This window comes from Pseudorasbora parva, chromosome 17, assembly GCF_024679245.1.
Source record: "Pseudorasbora parva isolate DD20220531a chromosome 17, ASM2467924v1, whole genome shotgun sequence".
Taxonomy (NCBI): Eukaryota; Metazoa; Chordata; class Actinopteri; order Cypriniformes; family Gobionidae; genus Pseudorasbora; species Pseudorasbora parva.
Window position 1 is genome coordinate 28,920,166 of NC_090188.1, and position 26,772 is coordinate 28,946,937.

The 26,772-nt window shown below is 38.9% G+C and overlaps 1 protein-coding gene across 1 annotated transcript in view; it reads right to left on the reverse strand.

Annotated features, from left to right (window-relative positions):
* eys (eyes shut homolog) overlaps window positions 1–26,772 on the reverse strand; it is a 376,512-nt gene that overhangs the window by 175,323 nt on the left and 174,417 nt on the right. Inside the window, exons 22-24 of the mRNA XM_067421808.1 lie at window positions 16,263–16,359; window positions 11,441–11,548; window positions 4,818–4,963 (exon numbers count right to left, since the gene is read on the reverse strand). Coding sequence (XP_067277909.1) covers window positions 4,818–4,963; window positions 11,441–11,548; window positions 16,263–16,359 — 351 coding nt within the window. The remainder of the gene's footprint in view (window positions 1–4,817; window positions 4,964–11,440; window positions 11,549–16,262; window positions 16,360–26,772) is intronic.

Here is a 26,772-nt window from a genome sequence, read left to right on the forward strand (position 1 = left end):
AGTCTGCTCTGATTGGTCAGATGGCCCAGTCTGTTGTGATTGGTCGATTGCTTACAGTATGTCGGAATTTAAACAGCTTCATCCTCAGCGATTGTACAGTACACACTGTAAAGAGAGTAACGATGGCATCAATTTTACCAAATCAATTTGAGAGCGAGTCCAATAATAAAACTTTGGAAAAACCAAGTTATTCAACCCAAACTTCCATCGCAAGGATGACCTGAGCAGGACATTTCTCAGTGGCAAGTTTTTCTCAACATGTACACAACACAAACTAACTACAGGGCGGGTCAAAATAGATGCTTTTTGCCGGCAGCCAATGAAGACCAGATTGGCATTGTGAAAATTGGTTACATTGTGACGCATGTTATGAAGTAAGACTGGAATTACTGAAGACTTGTTTAGGCGGTTCAGTTTCGATTCTTTCTTTCAGTGTCTACATTTGACTTCCAGAACATCTATATTACACACTGCATGAAAGTAATATCTGAAAAAGTATAATAGAGCCACTTTAAAGGCCCACTGAAGTGCCTTGAAACGCGCCGCATTATTCAATGTGTTGACATAATTTCCGCTGCTCCTCAGCTCCTCCCCTTTTTTGAAACAGCCAATAGCATTTCGTTAATACACAGTTTGACAAGAGCGCAAGAGCGGACCTTTCTCTGTTTGCTAAAGCCAGTTTCCTCTAACACTGTTTATCATCATAATCTCCTCCATATCGCTTTGAAATGCAGCATTCTGTCCAGAATTTAAATGGGTCGATATGTTTGTTGTCTGCACCGACTCGCGCATATGATGCGCACTGCGCTCTCGTATCTGTAGTCTAAATTTAGACCAGAGCCGTTGCGGTGTATGCTCTGCTGCGGTGTGTGAAACTAACGTGAAAACAGACTTTATTCACCTCAAATGAAAGCATATTTACACTGAATCGTTTCCTATCACATATATAGTGTGCTATGTGCCTTTCACCATGTAGAAATTAGTAAATGTGTGTTAACAACTGACCGATTTCAGCCTTAAGCCTAGTTCAGACTGCATGATTTTCAAACTCGTCGGGTCACAGCTCTATTCACACTGCATGACTATCTGGGGTATCATTCAGTCACTGCTGTGTTCACACTGCACGATGGTTTGAAGACAGAGGAGTTCACACTGCATGACTGAACAAGAGGAAGAATAGCCGACAACTCTCTCTCTCTCCGGTGCGCAAACGTTTCCCAACTACATTTGCGATGTGACAAGTAAACAACGTGAGATCACGTGTGTTAGACCGGAGTTCTCGCACGAGACTTTGAATTGTTATTAAAAATGATAAACTGCACAAAGTTTGCTTTAAATTGTATGTGCGCTGATTTTTGGAGAAAAAGAAAAAAATATTATGGTAGAGGAAATTGTTGGAGAGACAGAGGGAGCCAGGATTGTGTTCTGCAATGAGAGTTTGAGGTAAATAAACTATTTTGTAATGCGCTGCTGCTGCTGCTGGACGTGCAAATGTTTGGCCTTTGTTTCTGTTTGATAGAATTGTAAATATATCTATTAAAATACTTATATTCTGCTCTATAACTTCTCTCTGAACCTCCTGCTGCCCTGTATCTCACTCTCTCATTGGCTGTCGGTGTAATTTTCAGTCAGAGCGCTGTTCATACAGCAGGAGTTTCAATCGCCGACAGCTCCAGATATTTAGCATGCCAAATATCTCACCGGCGTCGGCGACTCGTCTGCGATTCTCTCTGATCGCGTCTTTGATTATTCACACTGCGTGATTGTCACTCGCGTCCACGAGCACCGATTTGCCTATGATCTCGGGCATTTGTCGGCGATTTCACAAAACCTGTTGGCGACTCAAAATTGGGGCAAAAGCTTCGGCAGTGTAGGGGGCGGGCTTTAAATTCTAGAGAGCATTTGATTGGACAGAAGATTTGACGAGAAAGTGAAGTCTGCGATGATGTCACCAAAATCTGAGATTCGTTTTAAAGGAAGTGGGAGAATGTAAATTTTGAATGCTTATATCTCCTAAATGCAAATTTTGTCACAGCTTTGGAATATACCAGCTTATCCATAACTTTAAGGCTAACACAGTCATACCAAAAGCTAAAAAAACTTACATTTTGATTTCAGTGGGCCTTTAAATAAAAGAAGTATCTTGTGCTCACAGAGGCTGGATTTATTTAATCAAACATACGGTAAAAACGAATATGGAATATTTTAAAATATTAATTTAAAAAAACACCTGTTTTTTATTTTAATATATTTTAAAATGCAACTTTTTCCAGCAGTGGAAATCTGAGCTTTCAGCTGTTATTACTTCAGTCGTCAGTGTAATATGATCCTTCAGAAAGCATTTTAATATGCTGATTTGGTCCTTTAATACATTTTTGCTGAATAAAACAATTATTCTTTAAAAAAAATCCTGTTGACCTTAAACTTTTGATGTCTTGAACGTGTATGTTAATTAAATGTATTGATTCATTAAAAAACAAATTATCTTAAAAAAACAACAACAAAAAAACATTTTTCCCCTGCTGTGTTCATACTGCATGATGGATCGGTGACAGAGGGTTTCACAATACATGACTATACAGAAGGAAGAATCGCAGACAACTCTCTCTCTCCGGGCAAACTACGTTTCCCAACTACACGTACGATGTGACAAGTAAACAACGCGAGATCATAGGAGTTCCAAGTTCTCGCAAAAAGAGTTTGAAGTTGTTTTCTGCAAAAAGAGTTTGAAGTAAATCAATAATTTTGTAATGTTTCTGCTGCTGCTGGACGTGCAAATGTTTGGGCTTTGTTTCTGTTTGATAGAATTGTAAATATATCTATTAAAATACTTATATTCTGGTCTATAACTCCTCCCTGAACCTCCCGCTGCCCTGTATTTCACTCTTTTATTGGCTGTCGGTCATCGCCGACAGGTCTAGATATTTAGCATGCCAAATATCTCACGGGCGTCTGTGACATGTTGTCAATTCTCTTTGATCGCATCATTGATCATTCACACGTGTGATTTTCACTCATGTACACGAGCACCGGCTTGCCTATGATTTCGGAATCATAGGCAAACCTGTCAGCGAGTCAAAATCGGGGCTAAAATCGGCAGTGTGAACTCGGAATCCGTGTTTCTCAAACAAAGTCCTGAAGGGCCACTGTCCTTCAGAGTTTAGCTTCAACCCTGATAAAACTCCCTAACATGTGATTTTTCTAGTGATCCTGAATACCTTGATTAGCTAGTTCAGGTGTGTTTGATCAGGGTCAGAGTTAAGGACCAGTGCTGCATCCCAATTCGCCTACTTATACTACGTCCTAAAAGTATGTACTCTTTTTGTGAAGAAAAGGTATATACTTTTGAGTGTGTAGCAGAAAAGTATGCAAGCTTCGGGACATACTACTTCGCCATCTTTAACGGACTCTGTCACTTAGTTTAGGTGCATCCCGTCACCGTTTATCTGCCCTGTCAATCATCGTCAGATTCGTCACAGTTCAAATCCTCCACTTTCAGTTTAATCTCCTACCATATCGGAGAGAAATTTAGCCGCTCGTTGATCTGCCATGTGTGGGTCAGAGACTCTCCTCATGTGTTTGCAGTTTAAATATAATGATGCATTTAAAAGTTAATGGCCAAACGTGTCATTAAAAAAAGTTCACAATGCTGCTGAAGGTAAAATATAATGTGGACAACACTGAATAAATATATTTTTGTCGGGTTAAATATTGATAGTTGGTCACTCAAACCCCTTTATCTAAACTTCTCTACTTAACCGTCGAACTCGCACATCCATCATGTTTGTAGTTTTTTAACGCTTTTTATCCGTGTTTGTAGTTCTAATCGAATCCTTGTCCAACTCTCAATGGGTTGTGGGCAATATCAGCCGTTAGAGTGCCCATCGATCCATACTACGAATTCGGACCGGAAATAGTAAACCATCTTTAGAATACTCTTTTCAACATACTACGATTTGGGACATACTAATTCTATTTTCGAATACTATTTAGGATGGATAGTATGCAAATTGGGACGCAGGGCAAATTTGAGGAGCCATGGTACACCAGCAAAGCTAAACTTAAAGAGATAGTTCACCAAAAAATAAAAGTCAATGGGTCAATATTTGGTTACCCATATTCAAAATATCTTCTTTTGTGTTCAGCAGAAGGGTTTGTTTTTTAACGGGTTAGATCAGGTAGAAATCTCCTTAAGGTAATTGTTTACAATATATTGCAAGAGCAAACAAGTTTACTTTAATTAATATCATCTGAATTAAATTTTTCAAGTAAACATCCTTTTAAAATGTCTTATTGTTTTTAATGCCCCATCCTTTACTAATAAACCAGAGCCTGGATATAGAATTGTTTCTGAGTACCAAGCTTACTCGTCTGCAAATTCAGTTCTAAAAGTTATAGGAAATTCATAAAGATACATCGGTAAAGTCTTTGGATGTTAGATGGTGTCAATATATTGATATCAATTCAGTGTCTATCCAAATATACAAAAATGAATGGACACCCAGTGAATTAGAATGAGATCACACTGGGGAAATAGGAAAAGAGTGAGAAGACAAGGAAGTACTTGATTAAAATGCAGAGGACGAGGAGGATGGTGTTTTGTTAACTCAAGGTGAATCTGTGTATGTGAAAGTGTGTGTGCAGCTATTGGTGGGAGTGTGTGAGCCAATTAAAGTGGTAAATGTGCCGAGGACCTATTTGTGTGTTCTTTCCACTGAGAATCTGTCAGGCTGGGGGAACGTAACCCTTGTAGACATGGTAAGCCTTGGTTTCTCCCATTGATTTTGTGTCTTGGGCTCTGGCCGAAGGGGACGCACCTGAGAAGCCAGCACGGCAGACACATATGAATCCCCCAGGTTTGTTGATGCACACAGAGTCATGGAGGCAGGGGGAAGCTTCACATTCGTTTATGTCCAGGTTGCAAAGCGGTCCGAAATACCCAGGGACACAGTTACACTGGAAACTGTAAAGGCAAAAAAAAGAACATTCTTAGCCTAATCTTTTTTCTGACTGCACATTTTAAATCGCTGTGACACAGATGTTTGCTAAAAGAACCGTGCCGCATCTGCATGGAGCGTTTTTAGAAAAACGACTGACAGGAAAAAGTCTGATTGACAGCAGAAAGATCTGAAGTGTGTGTGTGTGTGTTAATCATGACTTTGGCTGCTGCTATCATTGGACAGAATGACTGACAAGCTGATTCCGTTTCAAATATCCTGTCACCTGTCTAATCGGTGAAGACTTGGCCAGTTCATTGGTTCTGTGATGGAAGGAGCCTCTCGTAGAATATATTCACACTTTAATAGGGCATTTTGTTTCTCCCTGTGATTTTTTGCTGGATTGTTTTATTCACTTCAGTGTTCCTTTTTCTCTTAATTCTGAACAGGAGGTTCTAATGGGCTTGGTACAATATGTCTTTAAAAAGGTTATTTTATGACAAATTGAAATTCCCATGAACTTTTAAAATAAAAGGTTTGGTGTACTATAAAAACATGCTATAATTTTAAGATCTCTTCCTTTTCCATCTAAAAGACCATTTATTGAAACCTATAGGTGCTTTTCTAGTCAAAATAGTTTGAATTTACTTCTTTAAATGACAGATTTTTTTTTAAATGATACAAAATTTCACAAATAGCCTTTGCGTGCCTTTTGCAGCCTTTGCGTGTTTTATTTTCATAAGACAGGGCAGCAGGATCTATATCAAATCTGACAGCAAACTGCAACCCAAGTAACCTTAGCAAACCACTGTCAGTGCCCGCTTACACAGGACACGTTCTGTGTTGGTCTCTATCATGGATTCCCAAGCTTTTTCAACCGACCCCCTTTGACCTAAATTATTGACTTGAAGTTCCCCCTGAGAGAATACTTTTAAACAATTTAACATCACATTTACATGTTCACAGATCTCTGATGTTATGTAATAGTCACCCAGGGCAAGCCCTGAACAATTTGCTGCCCTAGGCAAGATTTTACCTGGTGCCCCTTGTATCAAGGTTTAACACTACATGTTATCAGTCTAAGTTGTAGAAAGACTGGTACAGTTTTATTTTTGTAATGCATTGATGTTTTTTTATTTTATTGTTGTTAATTTATATGTTGGTTGTGTTTAAAAATTATATCCTAACTCCAGTCCATTCAATATATATATATATATATATATATATATATATATATATATATATATTATTCAGATGATAGTTGCAAAAACAATATCAATAAATAGAAGGAGTAATTGCATCTATATTCATGGATGAGTGGTGCCCCCTAGCATTTTGCCTATTTCATCTATACCAGGGGTCCCCAAACTCGGTCCTGGCGGGCTGCTGTCCTGCAGAGTTTAGCTCCAGCCCCAAACAAAAACACCTGAAACTGCTAATCAATGCCTTTATAGGACCTATAGAGGGAATGCACGTGACCGTCACCATCAGCTGGAGCGACTGCGATTACGCCCCACTGAGGAGCAAACAGACTGAGAGGCAGCAATGGTTTACAGTGCGAATGCAGCAAAAACACAAAACCAGTCCCGGCACCAGAGGGGAGGTCGGGGGAGGCTTGACCCCGGACCCCATGGACATCACTGTTCCGAGCTTGAGACGGACTTGATAATAGCTTGTAATTTTCTCACTCAAACCACTGCCACCTAACCTGACAAGCCAGACCCACATCAAGATGTTTGGTCTGGAAACTCACCATAGACAGGGCTCAATCCGAGGGGCGGGATAAGCGGTTGTATTTCAAACTCCCTCTGCACGCGATAGGATAGAGCTACACCAACCAGAGCAACGAAGGTGAAGCAGAGCTCGCTGACTGATTAAACATTCGCCGTATCCGGTCGGCTAAACTCCGAACACATCTTCCCTTTTTAAGAATGACTTCAGTGCCGTTCTTTGTTCTTTTCTCAGAGAAAAGCTTAACTCCAAGTCTTCCAGAGTCATGGTCAAAGCTGATTCGAAAGACCGCAGTTCGACAGTTTCTGTGTTTACTAGAAGCATGCAAACACAACTCGGCCGTCGTCATTATGGCCCCGCCCGCCGACTCTATACATGATGTGATTGGCCCGTCCAGATTGTGAGGAATACAGCTCAGAAGGATATTGAGAGTTGCTAGACGACACTTGCGGGCAGATTAAATTTGCTGCCGCTAGGGTGCGTCTAGATTTCTAGGCTAACTGCCACCTGCTGCTGCTTCTGCTTTAAGAGGGAAACGCTGGCCATAACGGCTTGTCTAGGATATGTAATTCTCTGTAAAAATTCATAATAATAGTATATTATTAGAGAAAAGGAGCTAGCAAAAGATCCAGTGTGTATCTGTATTTGCACTCATCAAATGATTACATTTCCAACGTGTTTTCGCGTCGGTGAGTAATGTAGCCAATCATAGACATGTTTGTAGATTTCTACAATGGAATTGGCCAATCACAGGTGTTGAACTTGGAGTCTACTCACTGCTCGGGTGTCCAGGCACTGAGTTCACATAAAGGGGTACCTTAGCGCTGGGAAGCTGAATCTGTATTTAAAGTGGGTCATCAATGTAGTAGAAATGTGAAATTATTTTTGAATTTGGTGCCTTCTAGACTGAGAAAATACAGAAAATGTATTTTTGTCTCATGGGGATGAAAGATTCCCAGAATGCTTTGCTGCCCTGTGAGGCCACTCCCAAACCCACCTACTGGATTACTGTGACTGAGTTGGAGAAGACCCAACAATTAAAAACTGAACATGTATGTTCGATATAATGAGTGAGTCACCTCGCAAGTATCACAGCACTGAGCTCTAACTGCAGGAGTCAGATAAATGAGCTGATGAGTTCTCGTGATGAGAGCTGAGGTAATCGTGACTACACTCACGGCATACATTCACAACGCAAGTTCAGTCTGGCGCGTTTCAGTTCATGCCTTTGCAAGCTTAACTTTCATAGAAATTAAATTTGAGAAGTTTGAGAAGATTTGAAGAAGTTTCAGATTCAAAATTTGAGAAGTTAAAAGACTTACATTGCTCACCATAGCTCCGTTTAAATGAGTGCCTGCAGCTGCGAGCTGAGCTGTAAGTGTGATCTCCCATCCTCCATGCGTGAGTTCAAAACATGCGGAAATGACTCCCTCTGCTGGCTGTAGTATTTAGGCAAACATTCCTCCTATGACGCAAATATCGTCAATTTGCATCATAGGAGGAATTTTTCCAGAAATAAAACGCATAAATCTCTTGTATCAGGGGGATATGAGGGGGGAAAGCACAATCATTTGAATATATTCCAGGGTTTCTACTGATACAAAGCTATATGCTAATCGCTGAAGTAACCCTTTAACACGCGTGTCTCTGTAAGTGCAGACATTATAAGAGATTCATTGTAGCTTTGTTGCGGAACTTTGTGAGATTGCGTTTATTGAATGAGTAACAGCTTTTAGTGATTATAAAGAGAGCACTCTTTGCACACTGTCTGTGCAATATAATTATTAATAGGTCATATTCAGAAGTTAAATACAACTTTTGTTTTCCATGAATGTTTATAACTGTCATTCATCACATTTTTCGAGTGAATCCCCAATGTATATGTGGATGGGTCAGTGTTTTGAAGCGTGTAGTGGTGGTAATATACTATACATTCACTAAAAGCTGTCACTCATTCAATAAACGCAATCTCACAAAGTTCCGCAGTGACGTTGGTATACAATGCATCTCTTATTTTCACAATGTCTGCACTTACAGAGGATTGACGCGCAGGTTTAACTGAACTCAGCGCCTGGACAAATACTCGAGGCGAGCGGTGAGTGATTCCAAATTCAACACCTGTGATTGGCCAATTCCGTTGTAGATATCTACAAACATGTCTGTGATTTGCTACATTACTCACCGAAACAAAAAACACGTTGAAAATGTAATCATTAGACGAGTGCAAATACAGATACACACTGGATCTTTTGCTAGCTGATAATATGCAATTATTACGAATTCTTACAGAGGATTACAGATCACAGACAAAAAGTTATGGGCAGCTTTTCACTCTAAAAGCAGAAGCAGGTGGCAGTGGTTTGAGTAAAAAAATTACACGCTATTATCAAGTCCATCTCTAGTCTGGAACAGTGATGTCCATGCGGTCCGTGGACAAGCCTCCCCCTACCCCCATTCTGGCGCAGGGCCTGGTTTTGTGTGTTTTCGCTGCATTCGCGCTGTAAACCAATGCTGCCTCTCAGTGGGGCGTAATCACCTAATCACAGTCGCTCCAGCTGATGATGACGTCACATGCATTCCCTCTATAGGACCATTGATTAGCTGTTTCAGGTGTGTTTGATTGGGGTTGGAGCTAAACTCTGCAGGACAGCAGCCCTCCAGGACCGAGACTGGTGACCCCTCGTCTATACCGTGGGCCTTCCCTGTAGTCACATGACATGTAGGTAAAAATATTATTTTGTCTTTTTAGTAAGTGTTTTAGTCTGATTGCTTTCATTTGAAATGTATTAATTAGTAATGCTTTTATTTATTAGCTTTTCATCAACTCATGGGCATTCTGGAGTCCTCAAAAAACCCAAGGGGTTTGTGAACCCCAGTTTGGGAAAACCTGGTCTATAATGACGTTCTACAGTTATGGGCAGAATTGGCACTCCTGGTAAATATTAGCAAAGTTGGCTTTAAAAATAAATCTGCATTATCCTGTTTATCCTTTTGAGCTTTCATTAAAAAAGTAGCAAAAATTTAACATTATGAAAACATTATGTAAATAAATGTTTTTTCTCCAAAACACGTTGCCCCAAATTACTTGCACCACTGATTTTTGTTTGTGTTTTTAAATATATCTGAAGTATGTTCCCATTCATATTTACATATATTTACACAGAGACACACACCAGGATGACTAGGAACATGAAACTGTCCAGCTATGACTTCAACCGGAGTATAAATATGAGGAGACACAAAGGCCAAATTCCGTGAATCATCCATCACAATGAGTAAAACCAAAGAATATAGTTCTGATGTGCAGAAGAAGATTGTTGAGATTCACAAAATAGGAAGTGGCTTTAAAAAATGGCTAAAGCATTGAAAATCCTTATTTGCACAATCAGGGAAATAATTAAGAAATTCCAATCAACTAAAGATGTTACAAATCTGCCTGGAAGAGTATGTCCATATTGTCCTAATAAACGGCGAGGAGGAGAGTTTGAGTGGTCAAAGATTCTCCAAGGATCACAGCTGGAGAACTGCAGAGATTGATTGAGTCTTGGGATCAGAAAGCCTAAAGACAAATCAGCCCCTACATCACCACATATTGTTTGGGAGGGTTTTAAGAAAAATGGTCCTTGCTCATTCAAACACAAACTCCAGCATATTCAGTTTTCAGACAGGACTCGAACTTCATAAGGGAACTGGTTCTATGGTCAGATGAAAATAAAAAGAGTGTTTTGACAGTAAACACATCAGATAGGTTTGGTGCAAACAGGGATAAAAAAGTACCTCTTGCCCACAGGTAAGAGGATCTGCTGGATACTGCTGGATCTTTAATGTTGTGGGCCTATTTTTTTTGCTAGAGGTCTGAGCCAAGAACGGTTTGTATTCAAGCTCTAGTGGAAATATAACCGTAACAGTTCCTTACCATTCTTAGAACCGTTTAGCCCGATGGTGGAAAAGTTGCTATTATTTTTACATTGTTTTAAAAGTCATTTTTTGCAGCCAGATGGTGTAGTAACAACATCTACCTACAGAGGCAAACTGGACCATGCTAACTAGCTAAAGCCTGACCTCCTGAGCCTGAATAAAATCAAGTTGGCTGTAACATACAAAGGTTATCAAAGCAAACATCTGTAAACTACTGTTGTCAGTAAACTGCATACAAACAGACCAACATCTGACAGGACAAGGTAAAAGAGGTCCGCTGAGAATGATCTCCTTTAAAACAAGCCTTGCCGTGTCAAAAGAGCACTTGTGTGGAGAAGAGAATAAGTTGTAAGCAAACGGAAACACCTGAAGTGAAATCCCTCAGACGGAAGCAATTCCAGAGGAACGCTGGGAGCAGATGATCACAGGGGAGCCCATACATGATAGGAGACAAAGTAGAGACAAACCATTTAGGACTTAAATTGGCCTCGGGATTTCTCTGCCCATATGTCGGACTGAACCAAGAGCGGCCCTGAGGCGCCTATTAAAGCACAAAGAGGAGAAGATCTAGTAGAGAAAAGCCAATATAGAGGTGTGATGCGAACCAGCTGAACTATTCTCACTTGAGTTTAGACCAGCAGCTTATATATGTCAAGGATGAAAAAAGACCTTTATTATAAGCCACAGTACTTTAGACAATAATACCAGCATCTCTCAAACGTATCTCATTTCTAGACTGTCTAGTAAAAACAAACAGTTCAGAGACGATACTTGGGCTCCTACATCATAATCAATTTATAGGGGTTGCGTTATAGAGTGGAAAACGTGCAATTCGATGTTGCCATGGTACTTACCCGTTCACAAGGTCTTGGCAGACACCACTGTTCTGGCAAGGGTCGGATGCACACTCATTGATGTTTTCCTCACAGTGTTGGCCTGAGAAACCTGCCTTGCAGAAACAGCTGCATAGGGAGGATCATTTTACAGTTGTGAAAAAAAAAACTTTTGGAACTGAAAAGTGATTTTACATTGCCATATCTTTGTATGAGCTACATGACATGACATAATAATTGTCATAAAATAATACGCCAAAAAAGATCTAAAATTCAACCATATATTCGTTTAATTGCAATGAAAGAAAACTTTTATGACTTTCATTTTTTGAAAGAAAAATCGTATATTCAATATATTAAGACCTTATAACATAAGTATAAGCATTATTATAAGTAACCTTATAACATGTAATTGATTAATTTAATGTGTAACTGTGTACTTGTTGAACAAAAATATTAATTTCTTAAATAAAAAATTAAAAAAATCGCTAGCTTTCTATGAAGTCCATGCTTCTAATGAATTATATCCCCATTTATACTATAATAACTTTATTAAAAGCAAATACTGTATAACTATTCTATAAATATACTTATAAAGACTCATTATGTGCATTATGTGCTAAAGACATATACTGCATTATAATAACAGTTACAGTTGCATTTAAATTACGTTTTATAATTATAAGACATGCATATGCTTCTTTTTTAATGCACACTCTCATAATCCATTATACACTGATTTAAAAGTAATAATTAGTCATAGTCATAAGATTATGGGTGTACTCACACTAGACATGGTTGCCTTGTACCGCGCCCAAGTGCGATTGTCCCCCCCATCCCTACTCCCCCCACTGGCCTGCACTCACACTTGCCCAACGTACCGGGCCAGAGCATGCTTACATCATTCATGACGCAACTTTTTGTTTTGAAGAAGACCGGAAGAAAAGTATTTTCACTAATAGACTGCCTAATAGACCATTTTAGAATGTTTGTAAACAATCGACACCAAGACACTTCCGGGTGGCAGAACCCGAGCGGCTTCTACTGACAAACTGAAGAGATCCAGCCGACTACTGTAAACAGTTACATAGGCGGAGTTATGCTGTGAACAGGGGTTTAGTTACCCTTTAAGAACATTGTTGTTGATTAAAGTTGAAACTATGATGAAAACGTGTTGTGTTTGGGGTTGCGCCGTCCGATATACAGCAAAAGGTGTATGATTGTATCGATTTCCTTCAGAAAAAAGTAAATATATCCAGCAAAACCTGTGGGTGAGGAGGCTAAAGTGAGTGGACGTCGTCAAAAGAGGAGCTACAGAGAAGTATTCTCAAAACGTTCCATCTACAAAATCATAGCAGAGCATAATTATCTTCAGCTGGGGAAATTCGAGACTAATATTAGTAAACTTTAGATCTCTTTTAAAGATCAAACTCATTGCCAGTCACTGCCTGAAGTAAAAGGAAGAGACCGAACTTCTAGTGGCATGTAGGCTACTGATCGAATGTCAATAAAAGAAATAGGAAAAGCAAAACATAGTTGTAGGCTGATGGATGATTGATGCGTGTACCACATTGGCTTCATCATCACCGCGAGTTTAGTTTGAGTGAGTGCCTAACATTAGAGGAGTAGTGCTAGTCTACAGCACGCTATCCTTTTGACCGTCAGAAGCTCACGTCTGTGCCATCTCCGACCCTGACCGAGCAACAGAAAATGATCATAGCCTTTTTTAGTTAGATAACAGGGAAATAGACCATCTACGAATTAGTTAATCAGTTCCTCAATAATCATGTTTACTATGCCTGAATCCCAAGCAATTTACTAACGTTGCCATAGGAATGCTTCGGCTTTTGCCACCCAGAAGATCGTTTATTACTGTTGTGACGTCATGGTGAATTGTCGTATAGATTTATCATTTATGCCACGCAGAGTTTTTCACTTGACTGCACCTCACGTATCAGAAGATTACTACGGAGGCAGCTGACTTTGATGGAGGAATTCACAGATTAATCGCAAACTACAATTCATGTTAATCAATAATCAATTTAATCGAAAAGTGTATCCAAGAAGTAATACTTTGATGTTTGCTGTCTTAATGATGAGAGTAGCACACAGCTGTTCCGTGCTCTGGTGCGGTTAGCGTTCACACAAACCACGCTCAAGCCCAACCGAACCACGCCCAAAAGGGCCGAGTGTGAGTACACCATTTTAGGGTGAGACATTTTTTTTGCCGTTTTTGTGTGTCCCTTTAAATGCAAATGAGCCACTGCTCCCGCTTTCAAGAAAAGGGGGGGGGGGGGGGCTTCAAAAGCTCATGTTAGCAGCTCTGACTACATCACATAGACACGCAATGAAAATGTAAGAAACTGTTCAGCCTTTTATGTTCAAAATGGAATCGGGATGGAGTGACTCACAAAGAAGTGACAACATGTAGAATGCAACAGAACTTTCTGAATGGTTAGTTGATGAATTTTTGTAGCTGATGTGGAGTTAACTATCTTCAAGTCCTCTATTTGCAAATTCTGTCATGATGTATAGCCAGATAATGTATGATGCATGAAGACACCAGGTTTAGTTTAGTTTAATTATGGTAATAACTTATGTTGTCATATTGTTTTATGACATGGTACTGAATTTGTGTTATGTACTATTTTGCAATAAATGTGAAAAAACTGGTGCGACAGCTTGAGCAGACGCCCAAATGCTCTTCCTCTTCTCTAAAAAGCAGCCCATTATGGCCAACCCCCCTTTGTTGCGTGTCAATTTTAAGGTTTGTGATGTCAAGAGCCCAGGTAAAAGCTTGTTGTAGTCCTTAAAAATCAATTTCTGTAACAGAAAATATCTCCCTTTACTTTGAACTTTGAGCGTCGTAACTTGTTTATGCTCAAACAGTAAAGTAAAAAAAAAAGTAAAATCGCAATCAAGGACCCCTTTAGTCTTTATAAATATATTCATAGAATAGTAATACTTATAAAGAAGTATAATAATTCTTTATAAGCATGGGCTTTACAGAATGTATTACTGAATAAATCTTACGACCCCAAATTTTTTAATGGTAGTGCATATGACGATTATTGAATGAAATCACGTGATTTCAGCAGTTTGGATCGTGTGTCAAACTGCAAAACTGCTGAAATCACGTGACATTGGTGATCCGAATCATTGATCGATTCATTGATTCATGGCCGTTTGAATCTTTATTTGAGGAACACTTCAAGAGATTCTAATCAAAACAAACGGATGTCACATTTGGACAACTTTGAAGAGGTTTTTATTAGCTTTCTGGACATGGACAGTAAAGTGTGCATAGACTGCATATGCTCTGGGACTAAAATATAAAATATCTTAAACTGTGTTCCGAAGATGAACAGAGGTCTTATGGTGTGGAGCGACATTAGTCATTAATGACATCAATTTCATTTTTGGGTGAACTAACCCTTTTTGTTGCGGTATCTATTGTAAATAAACATCAACCATGACTCTTGACATTGTTTATCTGTGGGAAGGGTATGAAAAGTCCTCACATTCCCTGGACAGCCTGGAACATGACATTTGTCTCCATGAGAGCTGCCGTTTTCCCTATCCTCGAGCAACGCTTGTATTATCTGCTAAACTGATGATTCAGATGTGCAGTTCCGCCTGAAAATGAACATAGGCTGACATGCAAAAGTTGGGGGCGTACATTTTAAGGATCTCAGCGATTACGTCACAGTTGGCATTATGTTGAAAATAGCCTGTTTTTCCGTGGTGTTTTTCACCGACAAGATTTACATATGAAGGAGGAGGCAATGCTGTTTAAGACTCCCTGTATGTGATGTCCATGTACTGAACTCTTGTTATTTAACTATGGCAAGGTTAATTAAATGTTTCATTCTTGGGCACCTTTAATTTAAAATGTAATCTTCTAATGATTTGTTAAGCAATAGTTTTTTAAACAATAGATTTCATATATATATTTAACCATTAAATGCCTGACTGTTTTACGTATTACAACGTATATTACTATACTACGTATATTACGTAGCGCCTGAAAATAGTCCCCAGCACACTCTCAGCGCAAGCAGGTTGTCACGTTGGTTATGTTGATGGAAGTTAGCCTATTTGCAGGCGCTGCGTGATATCATTGCACCGGTGCACCCATGGGATGGCAGCAAAGTTCCTGGATTATTACAAATGAGAGAAGTTTTCTAGCCATATCGGTCTAGAAAATTACAACTTTTAATTTTTCATCGGTCTCAGTACACGATGTAACTATCCACATCACACTGGATTATTTTGTCACTTATTGAGCAGGAGGCTAGCTGGAGCCATTTATCTCCAGTCTTTGTGCTAAGCTAGGTTAGCGGTGGGTGAGTCAGACAGTGTTATGTCACACACAGAGATGAGAATGGTCTGTATGGATTTATCTGACTCTTGGAGATACGGTGAATAAGCCCCAAAAAATTCTGACCTAAAAAGTCGGCGTGTTCCTTTAAACAAATGTTTCTCACTGCATGTTGACATTGTCTTATAAGGTCTTAAAGGGATAATTTACCCAAGAATAACCATTCTGTCATGCTTTATAGACTGTTTGCACATTCTGTTGGAATTGTATGGTGTTGTTTGTTCAATTTACAACTGTCAACTGTATTTTTATGCGGGAAAAAGTTAAGTTACATAAATAAGTATTTTGTGCTCCAAAAGGGTAAAAAAAAAACACCAACACATTGACTTTGAAATGGCGTGGGGATGATTAAAAAGTGACGTGAAACGTCCCTTGAACACGAAATGGTGCTGGCAACATAAATGCTGAAAGACAAACAAACACAACAGAGAAGTAAAATTAGAAATGAAAAGGCAATAAGACCTGTAACTGTTGACCCCATCCACACAAAGGCCTTGGTTCTGGCAAGGTCTGGAGACACAGTCATCACTATCAATTTCACAGCGAGTTCCCTGAAACCCTGCAAGACAGATGAGATGGTCATGGATCAGTAAGTCTCACTGCTCCCTGAAAGCGTTAGGATCAATGATAACAAAGGCCCTCTGTGAATGCCATCTTAATGGGACCGTGCACCTCCCAAAAGCCCATCTCATCTGCCAGGCCTTGCGCTCCCAGCATCTCCTCCAAGGACTCTTACAGCTCTAATAATACCTCAGTGCCTCCACAGATTAGGCTGAGGTCTCATGGTGGAAGTGTGGAGAGGATCTCGTTAAGATGGGAGGGAGACGGAGGAGGTGAAGTTCAGGGGCCTCTTTGCTCGTGTTCATTACGAGGATGAAGGGGAGGAGGGAGTGTAATCAGCTCAGGGCTCTTGTTGGGGAAAAGGTCCTGGGAGATGTGAATATTCAGCTTTTTCTCAGCGCAATGTCGCTATAAGCTCATCCTCCGCTCAGCAAGACCCTTTGTGCCTGAAAATAATGCTTTAAAGTCAGCAAGAATTCAAAAAGGACCTTTTTACTTTAATACGCATTTCTGGGCTGTGAAAGATTAATTGATGCATGATATTTTGAAGGGAAAAAAATCTTTGTGCTGTAACCTTAAATCAATATTGCTTCTTCCTCTGAAAGAAGGAAGGTTATGTCACTAACAGTCGGCCACAAAGGCTATTAGATTAACATAATGTTACTTTGGATGTAATTATGCATAATTTACTGTTATTACTATAGTAATTGTATGTAAGATATGTAATAATGACACTGTAAAATAAAGTGCTACCTATTTTTTAATTAGTCTCATACTCACCAGGTCTCAATTTATTTGATCAAAATACAGTAAAACACTAATAATGAGAAATATTTTTACAATTTAGAATAAACGTTTTCTCTTTCAATATATTATGTATACATACATGCATTCGTAGAGTATTGTTTAAAAACATTACTATTTGTAATGTTTATTAAAGAAATCTCTCATGCTCATCAAGCCTGCATTTATCTGATAAAAACATACAGTAAAAAGCTGTAATATAAAAAATCTGTATATTAGAATGATTTCTGATGGATCATGTGACAGAAGACTGGAGTAATGGCTGATGAAAATTCAGCGTTGCATCAAAGAAAGAAATAATTTTATTTCATTATTTTAAACTAATAATATCTTTGATCAAATAAAGGCAGGCTTGATGAGCATGAGAGATTTCTTTAATAAACATTACAAATAGTAAAAAAAAAAAACACCAAATATGTTTTAGGCTGCTCAGTCAGGTGCTCGCTTACTCAGTAGGCTACGCGCTGAATGCTCGTGGCAAAAGGGCTATTGCGTTTAACAAACCAGAAATAGAAGATCCTTCAATAACCAACAGGTCTGGTGTTTGGGTGAACTTTGGATTCTTTGTAAGCTATGATGGTGTTGGCAAGAGTGATGGATAAAAAAACAACGGTATGTCGCATTTGCTACATGATGGTACAGCAGCGGGAATAATTAATGTCATGTCAATCAACTCATTTACGCCGACAACAAGACGATAAAAAGAAGAAACAGCCACAAACTATCCCCGCAGCATTTAGACAGACATTTCCAACTTATTCAAATGACAAAAGACATCACCGCGGCGAGTGGTCCATTTATAGCCGCGGATATGAGACCTTACGCCCGTTTCTCACAAACTCCGTCTGCAGTGCGTAGTCTATGCGGTGCATATTTTTTCTGTACCCATGTTAACGGTTGCGGACTGCAAACGCAGCATATGTGAAAGGACAACAGGGTGTGCGGCTCCTGCACCGCATACGCAGCGCAAAACGCACTGCAGACGGAGTTTTGAGAACATGCTTAAAGTAATTGAGCCCCGTTACAGGGTTCCCTCACGAGCCCATTTCAGCCAGTAATTCCTGCTTTGTTTAAAAAACAAAAGCACAAACAGAGAACCAATTGGCCAAAGCAACAGCAGTTGCTCTGACAACAGACGGCTGGATGTCAAGGGCTACACAAAGCTACCTGACTGTAACGGCACATTACATTATGAATGGGAGCTGAACAGCCACGTTCTTCAGACACGCCCCCTTGAGAGTCAAACAAGTGAGGATTTGGCCAAAGGGAAGACAGAAGTAGTAGTGTGAAAAAAGTGTGGAGAGAGCTAATGTAAAGAGCTAATGTCTTATTCCTGTAACTACATAGAAGATGGGTAAAGTATAGCTCCATCATTGTTCAATGTTAAAAAAAACAAACATACTTTGTTAGTTTTAATAAAATAATAATAAAAAAAAAGGTAATTTATCTGCCAATTATTTCTTTTTGCTGTATCTAAAACATACCGAACCGAACCGTGACACCAGTGTATCGTATCGAACCGAACCGTGAATTTTGTGAACCGTTACACCCCTAATATATATATATATACACACACACAGATCTGGCATAATATTCACACACACACACACACACACACACACACACACACACACACACACACACACACACACACACACACACACACACACAGAGAGAGAGAGAGAGAGATCTGGCATAATATTATGACCACCTTCCTAAAATTGTGTTGGTCCACGTTTGCTGCCAAAACAGCCCTGACCTGTCAAGGCATGGACTCCACTAGACCCATAAATATGGGCTGTGGTATCTGGCACCAAGATGTTAGCAGCAGACCCTTTATGTTGTGAGACGGGACCTCCATGGATCAGACTCGTTTTTTCAACACATTCCATAGATGCTTGATTGGATTGAGATCTGGGGAACTTGGAGGTCAAGTCAACACCTCAAACTTCTTGTTGTGCTCCTCAAACCATTCCTGAACCATTTTTAGCTTTGTGGCAGAGCGCATTATTCAAAAGAGGTCAGAGCCATCAGTGAATACAGTTTCCATGGTGTACATGGTCTGCAACAAGGCTTAGGTAGTTGGTATGTGTCAAAGTAACATCCACATGGCTGGCAGGACCCAAGGTTTCATAGTATAACATTGGCCAAGCATTACACTGCCTCTGCCGGCTTTCCTTCTTCCCATGAGTTCCCCAGGTAAGCGATGCACATGCACCTGGCCATCCACCTGAACGTGATTCATCACACCAGGCCACCTTCTTCCATTGCTCCTTGGTCCAGTTCTGATGCTCACATGCCCACTGTTGGCACTTACGGCGGAGGACAGGGGTCAGCATGGGCACCCTGACTGGTCTACAGCTATACAGCCCCATTCACATCAAACTGCGATGCACTGTGTTCTGACACCTTTCTATTAGAACCAGCATTAACTTCTATTCAAAATGGCAACCGTTGCCGCCAAATAAAACAAAACGCCCTTTAAAAGACATTCTTATACATATATAAAAATTGCATTTATTTTCATCTTTCACGAACCTGGTTTTAGCATTCTTGCGAGCTAATTGTCTAATTGGTTTAGTGTTGAGAGCAGATGTTGCACAACAATGAGTGGAAAGACAAAAAGAAAACTATCATTGCTCATGTCTTCAGGAACGTAATAAGCTTGAGTATTTTTTTACAGTTCCAGTAAGCACACTTCATTTTCTAACACATGCAGCAGAACATCTACTGTACCTTATCTTCTCTGAAGCGTTTGAAAGCACAGGCGGGTTTCACACATTATAAATGACTCATAACAGCAACAACCGAAAGCCAAATGAGTATAAGCTCTATCTGCATTTATGCATGCCATGAATTATTCCCTCAAGTGTAAGAAGCGTCTACAGGAGGGTTTGTTAAGGTCAAGTGTGACTAAATAGAATATCATTTCCCAGTGATACATCTTTCAAGGCTTTTGACAGTGAATATTGGCTAAAAACTAGTTTTTTTGGAGCACAATTCTACCTGTACACTCATTAATACAGTATTTCTGACTGGAAGTGTACAACTTTTTCCAATGATTTCTAGAGTTGGCTGATTTGAACTGGCATCAACCCCCAATTTCATTCCAGATATCATCTTTCTATTAGATTCTATCAAACACAAATCGAGTATTGGGACTCTGCCACTATGGATGCACAGTACAATATCTGCTGTATTATATACAGCTGGCACCGGCCCATGATGAACTGTCAATCACAGACTCGCCTGATGTCTCTAGGGACAATTTGGAGTGTCAACATTAATGCCTCTGCAGCAAGAACACACAGTGAGACTAGAGTTTCTTCACTGTCAAAACAGATACCTGTGGCTTGCACAAATGTTCCATCATTCTTTCCCAGCATCCTCTGTGCGCCCCACAAAGCTGTGCAGGTAATCCCTGGGACGACTCATGCTTCCAAAGTAAATATGAGACTAGTTTGAAATGTAACCGTCAACACAGCCATGTGTCTTGGTGTTTGAAGTTCACTGTTATTCTTGAGACACTGAAAAACAAGTCTAAGACATATCTGCATGAGTGTAGCATATAATAATAATAATATAATAATAATTGCATATAATAATAATAATAATAATAACAAATTAGATAGGATACACGCACGCACGCACGCACGCACGCACGCACACCACACACACACACACACACACACACACACACACACACACACACACACACACACACACACACACACACACTTAGCTTAACATGACCAAGAACTGCTGGTCAATGTGAGTTCACCATTCACAAAACAAGCTAATTCTTTAAGCTTTAAACAAGGGTCATAAACTAGCTTGATAAATGTATCAAGGTGAACTACAGTCATTCCTATTATTAACAATCTTTATAAATAACTAAGATTTATGAATGCAGTCTTAAAGCAACAGCATACTGGTAATTGGCCTTAGACCATGATCATCAATCTGAAAGACATGAGCAAAACAGGGCCAAAGCTAAATATTTATAATAACCGGTGACCATATACAAAGCAGGATACACTAAGTGAGAGATTCCAGCTCAAAGGCTAATTGTGATGAAATGCACACGCAAAATGTATTTATCTGAATCTAATTAAAGGACAAATTGGTTCGACTCAAAAGACCTCAACGCGTTGTTCACAGGTTTGAAGTACGCTCTTCCTGACCTGGGAAAGCATTGACAAGTGAGAACGCTGTTTGTAAGGAGCAATTATACATTTTTTCCTCTGCCTATTATTTCGAACTATCATTAATTGTGAATATGAGTTTGGACTAGTACAACAGCTCTGTTCTAAAGCCTTTTGACTTCTAAGGCCACATACGAACTGAAATGGAACTTCAGATTTGGAACTTTATCCATAGTTATTAACTACCTACGTCACACCAATAACTCTGAACACAGAATCACACTGAAAACTTGACTCTTTACTGTTTTAATATAACTTTAAGAAAGGTACAAATTTGTACCTTTATCTATTCCTAAAAAGTGTAGTACCTTGCAAGTACTATGAACCTTTAAAGTCCTATTATCCTATTATGCTTTTTTTCAGATATTACTTTTCATGCAGTGTGTAATATAGCTGTTTGTGGAAGTAAAAGGAATTTTAGATCAAAGTGCACTACCAGACGCAACACAAGTGTTTCATTTTCATGTCCAGCACCAAGTTGTTTAAATCTTACCCAAAGGGGGGAACACAGAAATTTGTGAGAAAACGCTTCCCAGCCAAACACAGAATTTTCTGTGTTTCCACTGTTAAAAGCTAGGGGCACTATTATGCATTTTCTGAATGAGTACTGCATCTCCCGATCTCTTAGAACACACACGAGGAAGACGCAGTAAAACAAGCGATTGTATGTAAACAGATGCATATGCAAAATAACATGATCATCAACCATAAACAGCGTATGAATAAAAACGGTCTAATGTTATTGAATGAAATGTGGACCCAGGACGACCTACAGGACTGTGAAAGCATTCGGGCTGTTGAGTGACTCGTTCTACTCAATCTGTTTGATCATAGCTCTGAATCGGATCTGGAAACAGTCTTTCAGAAAACCGTGATTTTCTCAGCTTTTTGTTCAAAATGTTGCTTTTTTAATGAAACTTACCCATATTCATTTTTTCACGGGGAAAGAGTTAAATAGCAAATGCACTTGCCCATTTGTTTGCCCATGGGTGTGCTATTCTGAAATAAAGAGTGTTCAACTTCAAGCGCATTGTTGGTGTTGCTATTTCAAGGCAAAAAAAATGACTGCGCCATTGACCAACAAAAACCTGGTCTAAAGTTAATAGCGAAGTATTTTTTTTGTTATTTAAAGGGCGTGTTAATAATGTGCATCTATAGGTGGGTGCACAGTGTGCATACACTCTTCAAATTACACACACGCAGCAGCACACAAACATTTGTTAATATAAAAAAATAAATGGATTCCTATCGTTCAGTCTTTCCACACGCAAATTCCACTATGTGAATAGCGAATCTGCCATGGTGCAAGCGCAACTGGCTTTTAAAGGGAATGGGAGATGACACTCTGATTGGTTTATGGCACGTTACGCCCAAAACACACCCATGACTCATTAAGGGACTAGGTACAACTCTTTTGGACCATGCGCCAGGCACACTGACCGTTTTTCCGTTGTTAAATTAGCAAAAGTGCATTTGGACATGACCTAAGTGCACCTGTGCCATGTGCTTCAGACCATGCACTCATAATAGTGTAAAATAGGGTTCAATGTCTCCAAAAAGAAATAATTGATTCTGAACTGCTGAAATGAGTTGTCAGTTATTTCTCACTTGTCATAAACCTATGTAACAATGTAACAAATTTTGTATAATGCCAGCCTATGGTCTTCACTGGCTGCCGAACAACATCTACATTGACCCACCCTCAAACACTGTAGTTGTAGCTGAGGCTACAAGAGTTTTGTTTGTGTTTGTTGAGAAGATGCTGCTTTCATTGCTGCGTAAAGCTGTTAAGTGGTCGACCAATCACAACAGACTGCGCCATCTGACCAATCAGAGCAGAGGAGGCTCTCAGAAAGGAGGGGTTTAGAGTCTTCAAACTGACTCTTTGAAAAATTAAGTGATGTGAAACTTATAATATAAGAAAATGTAAGTGTTTTTTGACCTTGGATGCTTCTAAGGAGACCTCCAAAACAAAATTATGAACCTTAGGCCATGTACACACTGCAGCTAAATTCGGTTGTCAGTTCACCTTTAAGTGTTTAATCCTGTTCTGTTCACACACAGTTTAGTAATTTACAGGAGTGACAACCACATTTACACAAATTCTATGCAGTGGACAGAATCAAACTAAACAACTAGTAGTTGAAATCAAAAATGATTCTTCTATGGCATCACTGTGAAACCCCATTTTTGGTTCTTCATGGCACCTTTATTTTTTAAGGGTGTACGGTGCAAGAAATCACAGGGAAAGTGGTATAAGCCTTGACTCATTTGTGTTGCCAGATCTTGCTAAAAAAAGTGAAGAACAAGCACACAATAAAACGAAATAAATCCAAATGCTTTATGCTGAAAATAATTCCACAATATCGCAACATGCACCTGGTCACTTTAATAAACTTGATTGCTTTATGAGGCCCAAACAATAAGCCCAAAAAAAGCCTGTCAAAGAATAAGCAAAACATGACACCTCGGGAACACAAAGTCTGGTCAGAATAGAGGATATTAAACACACGGCAGAGCGCCAGCACGTTGTTATGATTACCGCGGTGTCAATCATTTGGGAGTGAAGCGTGTTCTGTACACACATGGAACGGTAATTTGCAGCACTGCCTTCCACATTTAAAAGCGAAACTTTACAGTGGGTAAAGTGGTCTCAGTGCCATTTCTCAGGTCTAGCTTTCTCAATAATGGATGCCACATTCATGCACCTTTTGCACTGGTGTCCTACATGTACGCTCACTTAACATACATGATTCATAGCATCCACATGTACAGCAGGATAAAGCACAGAGTAAGACACTGCAGTGGGAAGAAATCTAGGTAAATTCACAAATAGCCCATTTTTGTAGATATCCATTTGCCTGGGCTACGGATTCTTTAGAAACCACAGCTTTCATCTATTCTAATGTATATTAAGTATAAAGCTACAATTTCACGCAGCTCTATATGTAATGCCCTCGTGAAAGGCAGATGCTGACATTGTTGCATCAAGGTCAATAAGATGAATGACTTCAGCACAGCCATTTCTGCACTGAATGTCACTGGTAAATAGACTGCTACTACATGTCCTGTCACGCACTACTCGCATAGTACCTTTGAGTACATGAGGTTGGATACCCGATCAATCCGTTGCTGCCATCCAATTATGAAGTATGAAGTCATAACTTCTATTGTATTCTTCTCAAAATCTCACTCCACCACATTCGCATTGATAACAGGGACTGTTTTCTATTGAAATTACCTTGTCACACAAAGAGCAAAATAACAAAAGGATGTACTTGCAGCCACACATGTACAGCCGCACATACTTTTTGCAATGTGTTGCAATATAGGAGCAAAGATATAATCATGGAGCAAAAAAGATAAGGCCAAATGCAGAGGAAAGCCATTTACTGAATGGTTGGAATAGGATACAATCTCAATCTAACTCAGAAAGGAGTGCAAAAAAAAAAAAAAAAGGTGTGCGGGGAGGGAAGAAATGAAAAGATGGAATAAAAAGGGAATCAAGAAACGCGGCAGAAAATGAAAAGCTTTTGTTCTGTGCATGGGATTCCTCTGAGAGTTTGCCAAAAAAGCTAAACCACCAGCTGCAAATTGTACTCACGCACAGAGAAAGGACCATTCATGTTGCGGACCAGTGTACACCCTTAGACATTTCTGTAATTTGTACAGTAATGTAGTATATATCACCCAGTATAACACTGCTAATTCTCTTTACAGTAAATAACTGTGAATCCTTTTGCATCATGGGAATTGTCTGTGACATAAAACACCATGTATTTTTAACAAACAGTATTTGCCGTAAAGGTCTCTGAAAATTTCATCATGTTTCTTTTTTTTTTTTTTTTTTTTTACATTTGGATTGACAGGATTTTTCAGGGGTTTCCAAACTTTTTTTTTTTAAAGGGGCCAGATTCAATGTTGTGGACACACCTGGGGGCTGGATACATTTATCTTATTTTATATATGTATATAGTATTCATCTTTACAGTATAATGTAAAATATTATTACATTAGATATTTTTCTCTCTTGAAAACATATGTGACCCTTTACCACAAAACCAGTCAATATCTGAAGGTATAATTGTGGCAATAGCCAACAATACACTGTATGGGTCAACACTATTTTCTTTTATGCCAAATATAATAAGGAGTTTAAGTATAGATAATGATCCATTAAGATATTTTGTAAATTTCCTACTGTAATATAATATATAATATAAAATATAAATATATAAAGCATTTATTACTAGTAGTAATATGCATTGCTAAGGTCTTAATTTGGAAAATTTTAAAGGCCATTTTCTCAATATTTAGATTTTTTTGCACCCTCAGATTCCATATTTTTAAATAGTCTGAGTTTTAAATATTCCATGAGTTTAATACTGTGGTGGCTTAGTAGAGTTAGAGCTAAACTCTGGAGGACATCAACCTTAAAAGGTAAAATTTTGTACTCCTTTTTTGACAGCGTATCATGGCCAAATATATCCTATCCTAACAAACCATACATCAACGTCAAGCTTATGTATTCAGCTTTCAGATGATGTATACCTTTTAATTTAAAATAGTTTTTTTTTTTTCAATTAAAATGACTTATGACTGGTTTTGTGGTCCAGGTTCCCATTTGACAAATTTGATAAAAGCTTGACTTGACAGTTGGACTAGATTGAGTTATGCAAATGTAATACACAAACAGTAACATAAAAATGTATGCCTCATTTTAAAGAGTAAAATGTAAACGTTGAGTTAGAACTCATATTAAAATTAACCAATAGACTTCCATGGTATCATACATTTAGATCACAATAGATAAAAACACACAATACCTCCATGGTAAAAAGTAACAATATAGTTTTTATGGCATCTAGAATGGATTTATGGTAGGCTATTTAGGCTATAAAAATTTGATATAAATACAAATGCATAAAACTGCTAAAAGTTTATGTTATTTGGCCTCTTTCATCATTCATTTAATGCCTTTAATATGTCTAAATGAATAATATAATACAATTTGATATTAATACCCCACAATGCTGCTGAAATACCACAGTTAAAGTTAGTGTTATCACAGTTAATCCATAGTCGGGGTTGAAAAGTATTCTAACTGGATCGTTGTGGCTCAAAAGAACTGCATGTAAAAAATGTATTTCAATGATTCATAAAATGGCCCTGATATGTCACTAGATATTAAGAAATCATGTTAATTTCAAATTTCATGTTAATTTCGCTCGGCGACTGCTGTGACACTTGTTGCACACTGCTAAGAGTAAAGCGTAGTCAAGTAAAGACGCAATTGACAGACGACTCCCTCAGACGCTATGCTCAGACATCCCTGGTTACATTTTCTCACAATTTACAAATATTTGGAAACATTTGGGATATTGTAAGAACTCAACTGAACA